Here is a 17,652-nt window from a genome sequence, read left to right on the forward strand (position 1 = left end):
AGTAATATATAATTAGATTATAGAAAAAATAATTTATACACATATGTATATATAATATCAATGAGATATATATATATATCGTAGAGGGATCGGCTAGATATATACTAGCTGACGTGGCAAACGATATGTCATATAAAATAATATAGCTATTAAAAAATACATATCTGGTTGTAGAAGGGTGAGAATTTAGAAGTGTATGTATTTTTAATGTCACATCATTGCCTTGCCTTTATCCCGTTACTTGTGGTCGGCTCTGTATGTCATCTTCCACTGATTCTTATCAGCCGTCATACCTGATCTTACTCCTCATTAATACATATCCTTTTTTACATAACTCATCCGTTTCACGGTACATTTTTCAGTATTCCTGCCACATCATCAAAATTTGTCCAAAAAATATAAAATTAAAGTTTGGGGTGGAGCACTCTTATCACTTAAGGGTTATAAAAATAGATAACAAACTATTCTCATACCTGATACCTACAGAGTATACATAAAAAAATCATCAAAATCGGTTAAGTCATTTTGGTGAAATATGGCAACTAACAGTGTGACACGAGAACTTTATATATTAGATTAATATCTATATCTAATAATATAATATAATAATCTCAGGACAATTCATACAGCGCCATCTAGACCCATACTTAGATTTTTTTTGTAAATACATACATATTATACATAGAAAACACCCAGACCGATACAAACAATTATATTCATGAATACAAATGTTTGTGCCGTGCGAGGAATCGAACCCGCGACCATCGGTCGTAAAGCGGTGTGCTAGACCGCTAGACCACCGAGGTCGTCATATATCTAACCTTAACGTCGCTACGAAATTCGGAACTATATGGAACACTTATAAATAATTCAACGATTCCCTCTTTTGGGAAATGACTTAGAAATTGTAGGAATGACATGTGACGGCGCTATGATGTTTTCTTGTACATATTCATTTGTCTACTATCTGTTGCCGCAACTTCATCCGCGTGGATTTTAACTGTATTTTTCTAAATGAAAAGTATCCTAAGTTACTCCCTATTACATCAGCTACCTGCCAATAAAAGTCCCGTCAAAATCGGTCCAGCCATTTCAGAGATTAGCCGGAACAAACAGACAGACAGACAAAAATTGTAAAAAGTGTTTTTTTTGTGTATGTACCGTATTTATATTCATATGTAAGTAGTAAAAAACGGTTATTTCAATATTACAAACAGACACTCCAATTTTATTTATATGTAAAGATCGCTTCAAGAACTCCCACGCATTTCATGTGCCCTTATATATCCTAGCTTATTTACAAAAGTTCGCTAACAATTTGGATATGTCAGGATATTATTATATAATACTAGCTGTGCCCGCGTTTTCACTGGCGTTATATTTCAATATAAAATACAGCTTGTTATATTACTGTAAAGTTTCATGAAAATTAGTTCAGTAATTTTAGCGTGAAAGAGTAAAAAACATACATACTTACAAACATTTGCATTTATAATATTAATAATATCTATACTAATAATAATTTGAAAAAGGTGTTGCATATGAATGTGGATGGTTATAAGGGTAGAGGAAGGCCGAAAAAGAGATGGATGGACTGTGTGAAAGATGATATGGTGAGAAAGGGATTAAATAACGAGATGACTGCGAACAGGGAGGAATGGAAGAGAATACCCGTAGAATACCGTTCTTGAAAAACCCCATGCTTTAGCACTATAACGGCTAAATGATCTGTCTTAATTTTTGTCTGAACATGATATAAAAACATGTTTTTTTTATACCACAATGGTGACCAACAACCATACGACCTATCTGATAGTACAAACAGACAGACAGACAGTTACCGTAGCATATGGACGCCTGAAACACCAGAGGTGACACGTGCGCGTTATCTACCTTTAAGAAGCCTTAATAAAATACCCTTCTTGAAAAACCACACGCTGTAGTCTCGTAAGAAAACCTCGGCAAGTAGTTCATACCACAATCTAAGTGTACATGGGAAGAAGACTGAAACCGCACTGTCCGAGACCACTTAGGTTGTAGCGTATGGGAATTAATTCCCTGTCGATGGTAAAAGGTAGTCGTTGTTATAATGTTGAACAATTCTTGAGTAGCGTTTCTCTACATGAGGGTTTTACAAATTAAAAAAAAGGTGGGAGCAGCATTACGTCATCGTCATGAAATACCATCGCCCACTCAAGGTCGTTGTGTAATTTTTCAACACATGAAGTAGAATGCACTAACAATTTCCTAATCTTGATGTATGATTATTTACATTAGTCACATTAACATAAAGTACACTTTCCTATGATAAGATAATAGGTTCATTGTACATTACTGACTTATCTATCTAATCTTATATAGATGGAATTTTGTACATACTGTAGTATGGACCGATTTCATAATTTATATAAAAGTACTTTTTTACATTAGTACACTGGAAAATATTAAAGGTATCAATGCCTTTGCCAGAAGGCACTCTGTATTTAAGAATCCTTTTTTGTTGTATCAAATGTTTCTTTTATAAAGGTTATTAACATATTTTTTTTTTTCTTTCTTTCTTCTTTTTTTGCGATGAATATTCTTACTAATATTATAAATGTGACGGAGGGGATTAATATTATAAATATGGATGTTTGTTACGCTTTCACGCAATCTACTGAACCGATCATCATGAAATTTTGTACACATGTTCTTGGAGGTATTAGAATGAACATAGGATACTTTATAATAAAAAAAAAAGGATTCAATGCGAGCGAAGCCGCGGGTAATTAATAAAATATATATATGAACTAGAAAAATAAAAGTTGTGAATGGAGCAAGGCTTGTGTGTAACGACAGAAAGCTAGTGGCAGTCCCATATCGAATGAACCTGCTCATCCGCACCTCATAACCCTTTCAAAACTGGCGTGCACAGTCGTAGACTTAAAATATCATTTAAAACGATATTATAATTTCTGATTGAAAACGATTGTATTCATTTGTTTACTTATAAATATTAAATTTAGTACTACTAATTTGTTTTCAAAAATTTAAGGCAATTTTTTTTCTTTTTATTATACTTTAGACGCATCGTATTTACCAAAGTCATGGGATGTAATAAAATAATTCAGGTCTGGAAGGGACAAGAGGGTGCAGGTCCGGGGCCAACAACCCACTGGAAACTAGACTTAAGCTCTACGGGCTGTAAATTTACGTAAAATAAAAGTTTATTTTACGTAAATTTACAGCCCGTAGAGATAGATAGATAAGTATCTAAACTACGAGGAAGATTACAATATTTACAATTTAACCCAACTTAGCTTCTAGCTTAGGATACTAAGTTTATATATTTTTTTTATTGATGACAGTCTCGGTGGTCTAGCGGTTAGTATAGTTACTTCCAATGATCGTAGGTTCAATTCCTCACACGGTACAAACATTTGTATTTATGGCTGCAAAAGCGATATATTTTATATATTATCCTGAGTATAATTGTTTGTCTGTCTGGGTGTTTCCTATATATATTATGCAATGTAACTATAAAAAACATGAAAATACAATCAATGTATTTCAAGAAGAGTATATTAAGGTTTCTTAAGGGTCGGCAACGCGCAAGTGATACCCCTGGTGTTTCAGGATAAACCGTATGCTTGATTGCCACCATCGTAGTAAAAAAAAAATCTGTCGTCTAGTACCCATAACAGTTCTACTTAGTACTGTGTAAATTGTGTTGAGATATTATTATTATAGTTTTTTCTTTCCTGGCTTCTCGATATATAAAAAGTCGCGGGCACAGCTATTCAGAGCTGTGCATTTAATAAATCTTCAAAGAAAGGTCCCTAATTGCTTGATTAATATTGGTAACATTAATGCCTGCGAGGAAATCTAACAAGGCAGTCAGTTACCAAGAACGACCTAAAGAAAACGAAAGTAACCGACTTGATGCCCCAGGACAATTGAGCCTGATGAAGAAAGTCAACCTCAAATGAAATGGAAACGTGCTGGGCAGAGAGAGAAGTAATAATAATTCTGACTGTCTGGTCTTCCGCACCCTCTAGGGAGGTGAAGATTGGGTCTCGGGGTGAACCCTTTTGACCCGGCGTCTACTCCGAGGGCAACAACCTCCGGGAGGCTAGATCAAAGCCCCTAGGGCAAGTATACATAAAAAAAGGAAACAGAAAAACTACTTAAAGCTTACTACGTGTTGTGCCATAATTGAGGACAGATTTCTTTTTTGTTTTATTTTTTTTATATTTATACACTTGTAAACATTCCATATTTGCGAGGGCTCGACCCCAGAGTGGGGGCGTAGCATATGTATGTATTTAATTATAGGAGCCAACAGAATATCAGCGCTGCAGACTTATCTGTACCTTCATGCTGAGTTGGTTTCCTCTACATCATTGGGACACATAAAGCCACCTCCATTTTCTACTTTGTAACATTATATTTCTGCATATTTAATTTGTAAACTTTATTTCTATTTATAAAATATCTCATGTATGCTATGTGTTTGTAATTGTTGAATAAAGAACTTATCTATCTATCTATCTATATGGCTAATGCGGGGCGAGAGGGAAGAATAGAATAGAAAATTATTTATTCAATTACATTGAAGCCATTTTGAATAGTCATTATTTTTTTTTAATCTACCGCTCATTCGGAAAGCTGTCTCATCAAAGAAGACGAGCAAGAAACTTGCGTGTTGCTCTTTTAAATAATTTTATTATTACTTTACATTTTTAAGTTTATGTGTGAATACAAGCCATCAATTAGCACTAATTCAATTAAATACTCAAATAGAAAAATATTGAATATATAACCAACTGGTTAAACAATTAATAAGAGGAAATCAGTCATAGTGATTAGAGCAGACCAGTCCCTACAAGCAGCACCCGTTCACGAGTATGACGGGTGAGCCAGCCATCACTGCGCTCGACCAACAATGGAAGGTAACAATAATGCCAATAAACAATACAAACAAACATTATCACATATACCGTTACTGTCACTGAACGGGCCTGTGTTATGATAACGAAATGATAAGACTTTAAATACCTACCTACTTTCTATTAGTAACGGGACACGTATTGACATTTGTGTCGAAATTGTGTGACAGCATAATCATGTCACATTTCTAGTGTGACAGAGTTTTATGGATGATAACGGAATGGTGGACACGCCTGTGCTAACGGTTTACGCTGGTGGGGCACCAGTGGAGGATGATAAGATGAGCATAGGGTCAGGTCAGTTAGCACATCGTGGCAAATTTACCAGGAATTTATCATGATGGTTTCCAGTGGGATAGATTCCTGGTGAATTAGTCACGATGGACTAACTGAAACAGGTCAGATAGCCTCATCATCTTATCATTCTCCACTGATGCCCCACCAAAACTGTTAGCGCAGGCGGGTGCTTCATTCCTTTATCATACATAAAAAAAACAAACACACTAGTGACATCCTAAGCTTGAAAATAAAAAGAGAAAAGGTCTTTCTTTAAAATTAAAAAAATATAATAAGCTAGCTATTCAGATAACATAATTACTACCAAAGAATATAAATTTAAAATAATATCTTATTTTGAAATACATCCTTCTTATAATGTTATCTATACATATAAATAAAATTTGTTCCGGCTATTCTCTGAAATGGCTGGATCGATTTTGACGGGACTTTGATATAATAAGGAGTCACTTAGGCTACTCTTATTTTAGAAAAATAAAGTTAAATTCCACGCGGACGAAGTCGCGAATACAGCTAATAGAATACATAAACCAAAACATAATTATATGTTATTTATGATTTATGTTATTATGATATATTGTTATTAGTTATATTGTGTATTGTATACATATTTCACTAATGTATTATTATTTATTAGTATAATTGTAATTAAACTGTTATTGTATAAATATCATTACTATATGACTTGTCATATATATAAACAAGTTTTTTACAGTGGTCAATAAAAATAAAAATATAAAATTTATGTCACACTTTAAGAGAGAGACTTCCTCTCCCTTAAAGTGTGACATAAAATTTGTAATAATCGGATAAGTGTGACAGAGTGTGACACAGGGAAGAAGTCATAAATTTCTTCACATCACATTTCAATTTTTTTTTCTCTTTGTACATATATGCCCTGTCCCTGTAGTCTCTGGATGTTACTAGATATTTAAAAAAATATTTGCAATTAAGTATATAAATAAAAAAACTTACGTTTAGCCTGGATGTGCCTTGGACTTATTGGAGGCCTATCCATCTCCACTGGAAATGTGCCATCGTAATTGTATTTCTTGACACTTTCAGCCCAATCTTGTATCCAAGTCTTATCCCCCTTACATCTATTCAGACTTAGATATGACAGTTTCCCAACCACATGATCTGGTGTAATATCTGAGGACACTCCGGAATCATCTCTCATAGCTTTTTGAGCGTTTTTTAAGGCAGTGCTCTCGAATTTTGCAGCATCTAAAGGAACCCTATTGCTTGGAAGACAAACAGGCACAGAAGATTCTCTAGATAGCCTGTGGATATAGTCGGTTTGGTCAATTTCAGATTTGGTCAAACTGCATCTTCTTCGACTTGGTATCTCCACTTTTGCAAGGTTTTTAGTGCTCAAAACACCGGATGTGGTCACAGAGGTAAAGCTACCAACGTCCACATCCTCGTCATGCTTCGGTGGAGACTTGGAGAAAGTCTTTTCAGTTATAGTACGCACCCTATTTTTAATTTTCTCTAAATAACTACGTGTGGACTTAATTTGCTTGGATGTTTGGGCAGCTAGATCATTTTCTGTTGGAGGTTCATAGCAACAGGATATTTCTAACACATTCTTGTCTTTTGACACTTTGTTTGGCAAATCTAATGCATTAATAGCTAATGGACTTCGTAGTGCAACATCTCTTCGGGGCTCCTTCGTGATGACCCGTTGAAGAGATGGAAAGTCAAATACTATTTCAGGATCTCTTTCAGTATTGACTATCTGCAATGTTTCTTCTACAGTCTCATTTAGTAAATTAGCACCAAATGTACGATCTATACTCATCCGAGCTTTCTGCTCTTCAGTGTAATTATCACCTTCGATGGTGTATGTACCAGTTGATGAATTATCTGACTGCCTATCCACTTCATCATCAACATATAAAGGCTCTACTTTTGGAATGCATTTCTTAAACAAATCTGGTGTTTCTGATGATGCTCTACTCTTTCGTATCAATGGACTTTTGGAATGCTCCGGAGTAGATAGGCCATTATCGGGAGTTAAAATATCTAATTCTGGACTGGATATATCAGTTAACATAACTCCTTCAGGACTTTGATCGATAATATCAGCTATATTACTATGTTTAGGCTGATAAGACGATGACAGGTTACCATAACTCGGAGTTCTATGGATGTCTCGTACATAGGAACTTGTAGGGTTCTTTAATGGAAGGTTCAAGCCTTGTCTCGCAGTGAAATTATCACTTCTTGACATTATACTATCAACTATTGGACTTTTGGACGTACGTTTTGGTTGGAAAATATCTGTAATTGGTGATTTTGTGTGCCTGTTGATTACTGGGGAGGTCACATATGCAGATTGCGTTAGGGGGCTGCTACGTAGTTTAACGGACCCTGACAGACCACTATCCTCCTGGTCTGATGAGAAGTACCCTTCAGAGTTGTATCCTTGAGCTTTTCTGGGCAGTTTAGCACTCATAGGGGTTTTCTGAGGCGCTGGACTAGGTCTCGTTAAGCTTGCAGACATAGATTGAACTCTTTGATGTCTGGCTTGGGATTTTTTCGCCAGTTCCTCCAGCCTACGGTTATCCACTGGCTTGGTCTCCCCAAAATCAATGGTAAATGCCATCGGATGAGGCTTAGGTGTAGAGGGTTCTGACTTGTCATCTTGATCTTGCCCTGGGTCGACCTCTTCAGTCTTGCTTAAAGTAAGGCTGTCGGATGACGATTTCGATATCCGATCCAAGGTACCACTCTGTCCTTCAGATAGAGGGCTAGATACATCCGCTTCGACACTCATATTTCAAGGTTCCAAGCACAAATATGACATCATAAATTCACAAAAGCATATCCGAGAGAAATTATGCACAGATTTCGAAACACATCACTATTAGTATTAAAGAGGAAAGCACAACACTAGGCACTAGATATAAAAATAAAAGAATAATATTGAAAAGTGGAACGAGAGCGATAAACTAGAAAATATTGTGAACTCCGCCTACATCAGCGGACACAGACAAGGGAACGAGAGCGAATTTACAATCTATGACAGATGTTTATGACGTTCAAAGTGAAACTGGAAATTGGATTGGTGATTGGTTGGATTGAAATGGAACTTTTGTATTTCAATAGACTGGCAGCAATTGTCAATAATGTACATGACTACGGAAAAACTAAAATAAATAATAAATTATGTCTTTTATGATGAAAAATACATTCATAAGTAATAAAGTTAAAAATTTTAATTTATAATTCTTTTACTTATGTACTTATTATTCTCTTTATACAAAATGGCAACATTAGTCAGAATTGTATTTTTTTTAATACGAATAATGTCATGCAACTGTCATTCATAATAACACGTTTCTTTTTAGTCGAATAACATTATTTTAAATAAGTAAATTTTTATTAATTAAAAATATATATTAAAATGATTAATATTTAATTTACAGATATAATAAAAATTTTTATCAAACACAACAAACATATATATCTACTAATAATATCTTGAAATAGCATTGGATTTAGCACGTGATGAACTTCCGTGTTCAACCCTGATGTAAAAACGGAACGGCGTTCGTACTGTCAAATTGTATTAAATATTTTCTCAATCATTCTGTCATTAATACGAATGTAGAGCCATGGCAGTGGCCGCGTTTTCCGAAGACGCAAAATATTATTCATATATTAGTAAAGACGGTCGTTTGAGGATATGGGAAACAGAGACCAATATCCTGAAACAGGAGTATACTCCTGACCTTCATTTAAGTTCACCACCTACTTGTTTACAATGGATAACCCTAGCGGTTTCAAACGTAAGTCATACACGTGGTTTTTATACAATTGTTAGAGAAACAAATGTGTTTTGAAGTTATACAGCATTAATTTTTATTCCGTTTAATGCATTAAACTTAAAATCCTGAATGATTTAATTGTATCACAATATTGGCTAATATTTTTTTAAAATAACCTCATGTTTTTTTTTCAGAGCCTACAGAAAGGCAAAGGTGGTAAGCGTAATTCTATAAGCCAAGACAATGAAACGCAGAGTATAGTTTTAGGTACAACAAGTGGAAAGATTCTTATATACTCAGTAACACAAGCAAAAGTAGTGACCGTTTTACAGAGTCCTAAACAAGGGAACGCTAATGTGACTGCACTGGATTGGCAAAGGAAATCTGGTTTATACAGCTGTAATAAATCAAGCAATTTATACCATTGGGATATAAATGAAGGAAATGTTAAATTTAAATATAATGTTAGTGTTGATAATAAGAATAAACAAGCAAATATTATAAGTGCTATCAAAATCGTACCACACAATCTGGTGAGTGAAAAATATTTTTTATGTATTTTATTTATTTCAGAGACATGTTTTTTAATATAATTTTAATAGCAACTAAGTGATAGCCCACCTTCTAATAAGCAGTACTGCCACTTATATACATGAGCATCACAATGGATATCATATTATCATATGATACTTGTGATAGCACTGATATATATATATATATATATATAATAATCTTTACAGAGTATAAAATGAAGTTGCTGTGACCTCCACTGTCTGTTTGTATAGATCTTTTAAACTATACAGTCAATATTGATGTAGTTTTTACCAATATATAGAGTGATTCAAGAGGAAGGTTATAAGTATAATACATGTACACCTCTGTGAAGCTGGGTGGGTAGCTAGTCATATCAACACAAACATAAAATAACAATACATATAAATTAAGCTTATATGAGCCAATTTAGTTATACCAGCCAATATACTCATGTTCCTGATCTATCTTGGCTGATATGTAAGAGAGAATACCTAAAAAATTCCATATTTGGATCAATACCCAAGGATATATATTTTTCACAATCTGGCACATCACTAGTGGTATCCCTTTTATCACGGAACAGCCCATCAATTTTTCTGCCGTCGTACAATTCTTTTGCCTGTTCCATTAATTAGTTGTAATGACAACTAAAAGATACCGGGGGGATGGTGTATTAGTAGAAAAGTGGACTCATGACCCCTTTACCAGCAATGTACCGTGTCAGGTTGACCTCCACGCGGTTCCCCCTGGAAACCATCATGATAAATTCCTGGTGAATTTGTCATGATGGGCCAACTGACCTGACCTCATGCTCATCATCCTCCACTGGTGCCCCGCCAGCATAAACCATCAGCGCAGGTGTGTACACCATTCCATTAGCATCCACAAAAAAAAAACTAAAAGATACATCTTGGTTGAGATTGGAAGCAAAACTATTTAATATTCATCATAATTATATAAGTACCCTCACATAAATTACAAATAAAAATTGAACTACCCATAGTATACATACAAAACAACAACTAATTAAAAAAACCTGTTTACAGAGCACACCGGCTAATTACATAGTGACAGCGTCATGGCAGGTCTACCTGTGGAGGCTGCATGGTGGCCAAGCCACAAGATTACGGAATCTAGGACACAACACGACATCCAACGCGTTGTTAGCATTGACTACATCAAATGGTTCAAGTTGGCTGATTGAAGGATCTCAGTTAGTATTATTAATTATTTTTTTACACTCAGCGTCATTCAAGTATTACGTAAGCAGATTTATTACAATTATTTACCCCCCCATCCCCCTTGTCAACAAAAGTAAGCAAAGCTTACCCCCTCCCCCCATGATTATGTAAACATTTTTGATCAACATATTGTTTTTAGCAAAAACAATGTGAGGGTTGCAATTCGTTTAAAAAAATAACTAACTATCGATGACATAATCATCATGTAGACTCCCCTACTCCCCATGTCATCCGAAAAAAAAGCTTATTTACAGTAAAATAATTTTTAGCAGACCTACTAGAGGAGCTACTGGCTAAGCAGACACTACAACAGACCTAAATTTTAAATTTAAATTTGGGAATAAGTCATCTATGAAATTGCTATACTCTTTAAACAGAGTCCATGTGTGTATTTATTATATGTAAATTTATTGTATATGCATTTGTAATTATCTATACATATAAATAAAATTGGAGTGTCTGTAATATTGAAATAACCGTTTTTTACTACATGCATATGAATATAAATACTGTACATACACCAAAAAAAGATTTTTTACAATTTTTGTGTGTCTATTTGTTCCGGCTAATCTCTAAAATAGCTTAGCATATTTGGACTTATATTGGCAGGTAGCTGGTTTAATAAGGAGTAACTTAGGCTACTTTTATTTTAGCAAAATAAAATTATATTCCACTCGGACGTAGTCACGGGAACAGCTAGTCGTAAATAAAATTTTTATCTATCTTTACAGAAATGAACGTCTCCTATCCTTCTGGGATGTAACAATAACAGAAGAAGTCGCACCCCAAGTCAATGGAGATGCATCTCCAACGAAAAAGCAACGGAAGACCTCAATATCCAAATTGTCTACGCCCATGTATAGCTTCATATTGGAGGATGCACCGAGATTTATAGATGCCACATTGACGAGTGGTGATGATGGCAGCTCGTTGCAGATTGCTGCAGCTACCAGGAGTGGAGTTGTCCATTATTATGGGCACATGCTCAATGGGTAAGTATATTTATCACTTTATACTCCTAAATAAAACACAGGTATTTATACTATAGTTCCTCAGGAGTTTCAGGAACTTCATTAGTATTATTTTGCTACATATTTTTTGTATACTCCCTTTAATAGAGAGATAGATTTGTCATTGCTGGTGTAAATTATTTGTAAATCACCAAACAATGACAACTATAAAAGAAATTGTGATTATTTATTTATTTGATACAAACATACATATGAAATCATAGTAGAATATAAAAAAAAATATTTTAGCACACAGTTACTTCAGATGGCTGTGGGTTCGATTCCCCCCACAATACCAACATGTATTCATTAGTATGATTGTTTGTATTGGTCTGGGTGTTCTCTATGTATATTATGTGTGTACAAAAAAATGTATCCAAGTATTTCTATCAATTGTTTAGTGAACACTAGCTTTGCTTAACTTGGGAAAGGATGCTGTGTGAATTGTGGGTAAAAAAAATTTTTTAATATTCAATACTGCATTAGTGGAGTGAAGGGGAATGTTAGTAATGTGGAATAATAACTCCATTGCTAGCAGTGTATGGTATATGTGGTTACTTTAGAAACCATAGTGATAAATTCATGGTGAATTTACCACAATGGGCTAACTGACCTGATCTCATGCTCATCTTACCATCCTCCACTGGTGCCCCGCCAGTGTAAACCGTTAGCGCAGGCGGGTGTACCATTCTATTATCATCCATAAGGTATACTACATTAGGGGCCAAAAGACCTATACACTTACAATGTCATTCTCTCGTTTTGCAGATCCTCAGTGAAACCAATCAAGCCATCAGTAACGATCCAGGTGACCAGTTGTGATGCTACGCCCTTCCCGCTGCAGTGCTGTCGTTTGGGTGATCCTGACCTGCTCATAGGGTACTCCAGTGGTCCTGCCACCATTTTTGAAAATGTGGTAAGTAATCTATACATATAAATAAAATTGATGTGTCTGTTTGAAATTTTGAAATAACCGTTTTTCACTACATGCATGTGAATATAAATACAGTACATACACCAAATTAACATTTTTTACAATTTTTGTCTGTCTGTCTGTTTGTTTGTTCCGGCTAATATCTTAAATGGCTGGAGCGATTTTGACGGGACTTTTATTGGCAGGTAGCTGATGTAATAAGGAGTAACTTAGGCTACTTTTATTGTAGAATAATAAAGTTAAATTCCACGCGGACGAAGTCGCGGGGAACAAGTAGTATCTTAATATATACGGCCTCAGTGATCTAGCGGTGTAGCACACCGCTTTGCTTCCGAGTCGCAGGTTCGATTCGCATCGCACTGTAAACATTTGTATTTTGTGCTTATATTGAGTTAATTTGAATAAAGATTATTTCTATTCTATTCTAGATACCAGACTTAAAATCCAAGACGCAAATTCTTATACGTGGCGAAAAAGATGTCAAAGCTAGTAAATCACAGAAGAAAAAAAATGAAACTAATGAAATTAATAAAGTGAGAAGTGGAGATACAAAGGATGTTACATTCGTGGATACAATGGTTGGCGCCAGCAGGAAGCGGCCCGCGCCCGGTGCCAAGGTTAGTATATCCTTAATCCTTAATCGTATTAATATTATAAATGCGAAAGTTTATAAGTATGGATGTTTGTTACTCTTTCACGCAAACACAACTGAACGGATTTTGATGAAACATTACAGTAGTATAGCTTATGCACCAGAATAACACATAGCCTATATTTAATATTGATATTTAACGCGGGCGAAACCGCGGGGCACAGATAGTCCTTAATAATATTATAAATGCGAAATTAACTGTCTGTGTGTCTCGCTTTCACGCCAAAACTACTGAAGTAATTTAATTGAAATTTAGTCTAGACCCTGAGAAAGGAAATTGTCTACTTTTTAATGCAAAAAAGGGTTGTAAGGTGTTGAAAGGGGGGGGATGAAAAGTTATGGGATAGAGAATTATCGTCATTTTACGCGGACGAAGTCGCGGGCACATCTAGTAATATTAAAAATAAGAAAGTAAGTGTCTCGGTTTCACGCCAAAACTACTGAACTAATTTAAATTTACAATATTGGTACACAGATAGTCTAGACCCCGAAAAAGGACATAGGCAACTATTTAATACGAAAAAAGGGTTGTAAGGGGTTGAAAGGGGAGATGCAAGCTTTTATGGAAGTATGTGTTTGTATAGACAACGCGCTTGCGACGCTGCGCACGCAACTGATTATTGTCAATCTGTTATCTCCTTAAAAATGGAAACATATAAACTAGGGAGGTAAAGGTTGGGGCTCGGGGAGCGAATCTTTGCCCCAGCATTAACTGGGGGACAACAACCTCTGGGTGATTGGGTTAAAGCCTCTAGGGCGAGTGTATAGATCGGTGGACTGTGTGAGTGGTCTAAATGATGAAAAGACGTAGTTTATAATAACATATTGAAATACAATTGCGAACTATCTAAAAGACAATGAGTGAATAATAAAGTGAAGTATATCAAATAACATGACATATAAAAAAGAACTGTTCTAAAAGTATATAAATTTTAAAATAATTATTATATCAAAGGAGTTCAGCGGTCGGTCGGTCGCCAACAGGGAGTATACATTATAAACTGCTTAAGGGATTACATGGGAATGGTCGGATAAAAAAAGGCCTATTTTAATAAATATTTTTCTCTTATATATTATATCTAACTTGCTAAACGTAGTGCTAAACTTGGGGACAATTTTCCTTTTTTTTGTTTTAGTGTTCTAATGTGTTATTTCTTTGCTTTTTTTTGGTAATAATGTTATGTATAAGTCAATAAATGCTGTTTTATTGTTGGCAGATCGAGATACCAATGGAGGCGAGACTCGAAAACCTGGCATTAGACCCCAAGAGTCGGAGCAAGTCAGCCGTCAGCCAGAATCTAACAAAACTATTAATGCAAGGTCTCCACTCTAAAGATAAAAAGTAAGTGTTCAGAATATCATCACTACATAGTATAAAACAAAGTCGCTGTTCGCTGTCTGTCGCATATTGCCACAGTTTCACCACAAATATTTACTACTATATGAGTATGATGTTCTCTATTGGTGATTTTAGCTGCGTATGATCGTCAATATTAAGTTTTAACATATTTTCCATACCATCCAGTTCAGTATACAGATTCAATTGAGAAACTCAAGAACAGACTCAACTTTTTTTTCTTTTTTTTTTCTGTTTCTTGTATATCCGCAATCAGTAATTGTACTATAATCGGATTGGTTGGTAAATTACTAAGCAAGTCTACAGACCAGTGAGTGCACGACTTTTTATTTAAAAGATGCCTCCATCGCTTTGATTAGGTTTGAAGACCCGGAGTACACTTTATCCAACACCAGAATATGTTTCCTTTCAGGCGTTTTGGAGGGTTGTTAATGAGTAACCTCTGGGCTCATTAGGATGGACACCCAGCCGAGCCTTGTATTTTAAGCTATAATAAATTATATTTTGACAGTTTAATATTCACGGTGCTGCTACAAGACGACCCGGCGGTGGCGTCGCAGACAGTGGCCCACCTGCCTGTAGAATACGTACACCTGTTGCTGGAAGAACTCGCACAAATGGCCAGCAAGAAGACCACACAGTGAGTATTGTTTTAACTCGTGTCTACTTGTAAAAAACCGGATAACGGTAGTTAACCGGTTAACTACCGTTAACCGACACGAGTAGTTAGAACTACTATTACCCAGATTTTATCAGTACTACCTACGGCAGTACTAGTACGGCTACCTACCAAATTTACGGTCAGCTACCGATAAATTCTGGGTAATAACGGTACATTGCTAGGAATATCCCATTCCTAGCAATGTACACTAACATTAGTCCACATCCAAAGTGGAATATTATGCAATAGGCAAACGTCTAACGGTGGCATACTTTATGTTGAAAGAGAGAAGAAAGACTAATCATCCCTTTCCTCCATGAAACCTCAATTTGAGCTAATGTTTTGAATGTTATTTAAATTATTAACCGGGTCTTAACACGAATAAATTTATAGCAAAAAAAGGTATTTACCTCTCTCGACGTTTCGACTAGGTTGCACTAGCCGTGGTTACGAGCTGACTGGAGTAACAGCTTATAAATAACTATGTTTTGATCTTCAGATGTGCGACTGCGTGTACGTGGGCGGCGGCCACGCTGCGGGCACACGCCGCATTGGTTGTTGCCGCACACGCGAATTCTCCCGCCAACACACATCTTGCGCATCTCCTCGCACACTTCACGCACAGGTACCTATTAATCACGCACCAGTACCTAATCTTAATTGATTATGATAGTACGGGGCACCCGCCTGCGCTATCGGTATGCGCTGGCGGGGCACCAGTGAAAGATGACAAGATGAGCATGAGGCCAGGTCCGTTAGCACATTGTGGTAAATTCACCAGGTATTTGACGTAATGGTTCGTGATCGTCCAAGAACCGTGTTGAGGTCAATCATGGTACATTCCTAGCAAAAGAAGTTACTAATATCCGCAGGAGATATTGTACAGGCGAATATTACACGCAAGAACGACTAAAGTCATAATTCCAGGTTGCCTGTAAAATCCTCGGTGGACTAGAGGTTTGGAACATCGACTTACCTCTGATGGTGGCGGGTTCGATTCCTCGCACGATGCTAACATTTGTATTCATGAGTATCCGAGTAGTTCCGTTTATAGTTGTCTGGATGTTTTCTATGCATATTATATATATACATACAAAAATATATGTCTAAGTATATCTCAAATTGTCGTAGCTTGGGACTAAAAGACGCTGTGTGAATTGTTCTGAGATATTATTATTATTATCAATTGTTTGTAGACGATCACATCTCTGCCAATTGCTGAATTTGAAGGGTCGGCTGGAGTTAACGATGGCGCAACGGTCAGCAAGAACCAACCAGACTGAAGACCAAGAAGCTATACTTGACTACAATGGTAAGTTTACAATTGATACGGCATCGGTTGTCGGCGGTTAGATCATCTTACTTCCAATGCACTGTGCTTAACAAAAATGCTGATATATCCCAGTACTCGATTGAATGCCACTATACATCTGATGTGTTCTTCGTGGAGTTTGGTGATAAAAAAGAGAAGGCATGAAAATTATGCAGGTACTATGACCAAAGTGTATCCAAAAAAAACGATAGACTGGCCACTTTCATCGATGCACTAACGCCTGAAGCATAGCTTTTATTAGAATGTCTTCACCTCAAAATAAAAAATCATTATTTTCACATGTATATGAGTTGAGAAACAATTGAGAGTATTTTCCTCTTTGAATTTCTCTCTTAATGAGTCACGACTCCTAGTTTTATTAGTGTCATCCCTCAGTGCGATCAACAGGTATATTGTTATTACAGACACATCATCAGACGAGGAGATGGAAGTGGAGAAGTACCATTCGGACAGTGATAACGTGTGGGACGAGGACAAGTTGCCCGGGGAATCAGATGAAGAGAAGTCAGCAGGGAAAATATCGGCCGGCGAGCAGTCGGAGGCATCTGATAACGACATGGATACAGACTCGGGGCAGTCAGACGACGATTGATAAAATATATAAATGTTAATTTTAACTTGGTGTTTTCTTTATAATATGAAATGGTGTTATGTATGAATGTGGATGGTTATAAGGGCAGAGAAAGGAAAGAGAGAAAGATAATATGGTAAGAAAGGAAGTAAATAACGAGATGACTGCGAACATCTGTTCGCAGTCAGTTCACAGAATAGAAGAGAAAAACATATTACGCCGACCACAAATGAATGGGATAAGGAAGAAGTAGATGATGATGATACAATGATAATATGAATCGACTCTCTGAACAATAATTCTGTTTTAAACTTCTAAAAATTCTAGTATATATCTTTTTTGAATAGTTAAATAATAA

The 17,652-nt window shown here is 35.9% G+C and overlaps 2 protein-coding genes across 2 annotated transcripts in view; one reads left to right on the forward strand and one right to left on the reverse strand.

The window, feature by feature from the left end:
- The window catches only part of LOC131843339 (uncharacterized), a 50,980-nt gene extending 42,718 nt beyond the window's left edge, over positions 1–8,262 (reverse strand). The window contains exon 1 of the mRNA XM_059191967.1: positions 6,201–8,262. Within this exon, the coding sequence (XP_059047950.1) occupies positions 6,201–8,007 (1,807 nt within the window). The 5' untranslated portion in view covers positions 8,008–8,262. The remainder of the gene's footprint in view (positions 1–6,200) is intronic.
- A 579-nt stretch (positions 8,263–8,841) lies between these two features.
- LOC131843308 (WD repeat-containing protein 43) lies at positions 8,842–17,340 on the forward strand. The gene is made up of 11 exons (XM_059191930.1): positions 8,842–9,022; positions 9,196–9,534; positions 10,582–10,748; positions 11,508–11,768; positions 12,555–12,702; positions 13,149–13,337; positions 14,590–14,714; positions 15,241–15,369; positions 15,890–16,015; positions 16,587–16,702; positions 17,128–17,340. The coding sequence occupies exons 1-11, from the start codon at positions 8,849–8,851 to the stop codon at positions 17,313–17,315; spliced, it is 1,962 nt and encodes a 653-aa protein (XP_059047913.1). The 5' UTR covers positions 8,842–8,848; the 3' UTR covers positions 17,316–17,340.
- The last annotated feature ends 312 nt before the right edge of the window (positions 17,341–17,652 follow it).

This window comes from Achroia grisella, unplaced genomic scaffold (genome assembly GCF_030625045.1).
Source record: "Achroia grisella isolate CSIRO2021 unplaced genomic scaffold, CSIRO_AGI_Agris_v1 utg295, whole genome shotgun sequence".
NCBI lineage: Eukaryota > Metazoa > Arthropoda > Insecta > Lepidoptera > Pyralidae > Achroia > Achroia grisella.

What these genes read in the sequence shown, in the direction of transcription:
- LOC131843308 (XM_059191930.1), top strand. Translation starts at nt 8,849, where the DNA reads ATGGCAGTGGCCGCGTTTTCCGAAGACGCAAAATATTATTCATATATT. An exon ending in CCACCATTTTTGAAAATGTG is followed by an intron (nt 12,703 to 13,148) that starts GTAAGTAATCTA and finishes ATTCTATTCTAG; the next exon opens with ATACCAGACTTAAAATCCAA. An exon ending in CTCCACTCTAAAGATAAAAA is followed by an intron (nt 14,715 to 15,240) that starts GTAAGTGTTCAG and finishes ATATTTTGACAG; the next exon opens with TTTAATATTCACGGTGCTGC.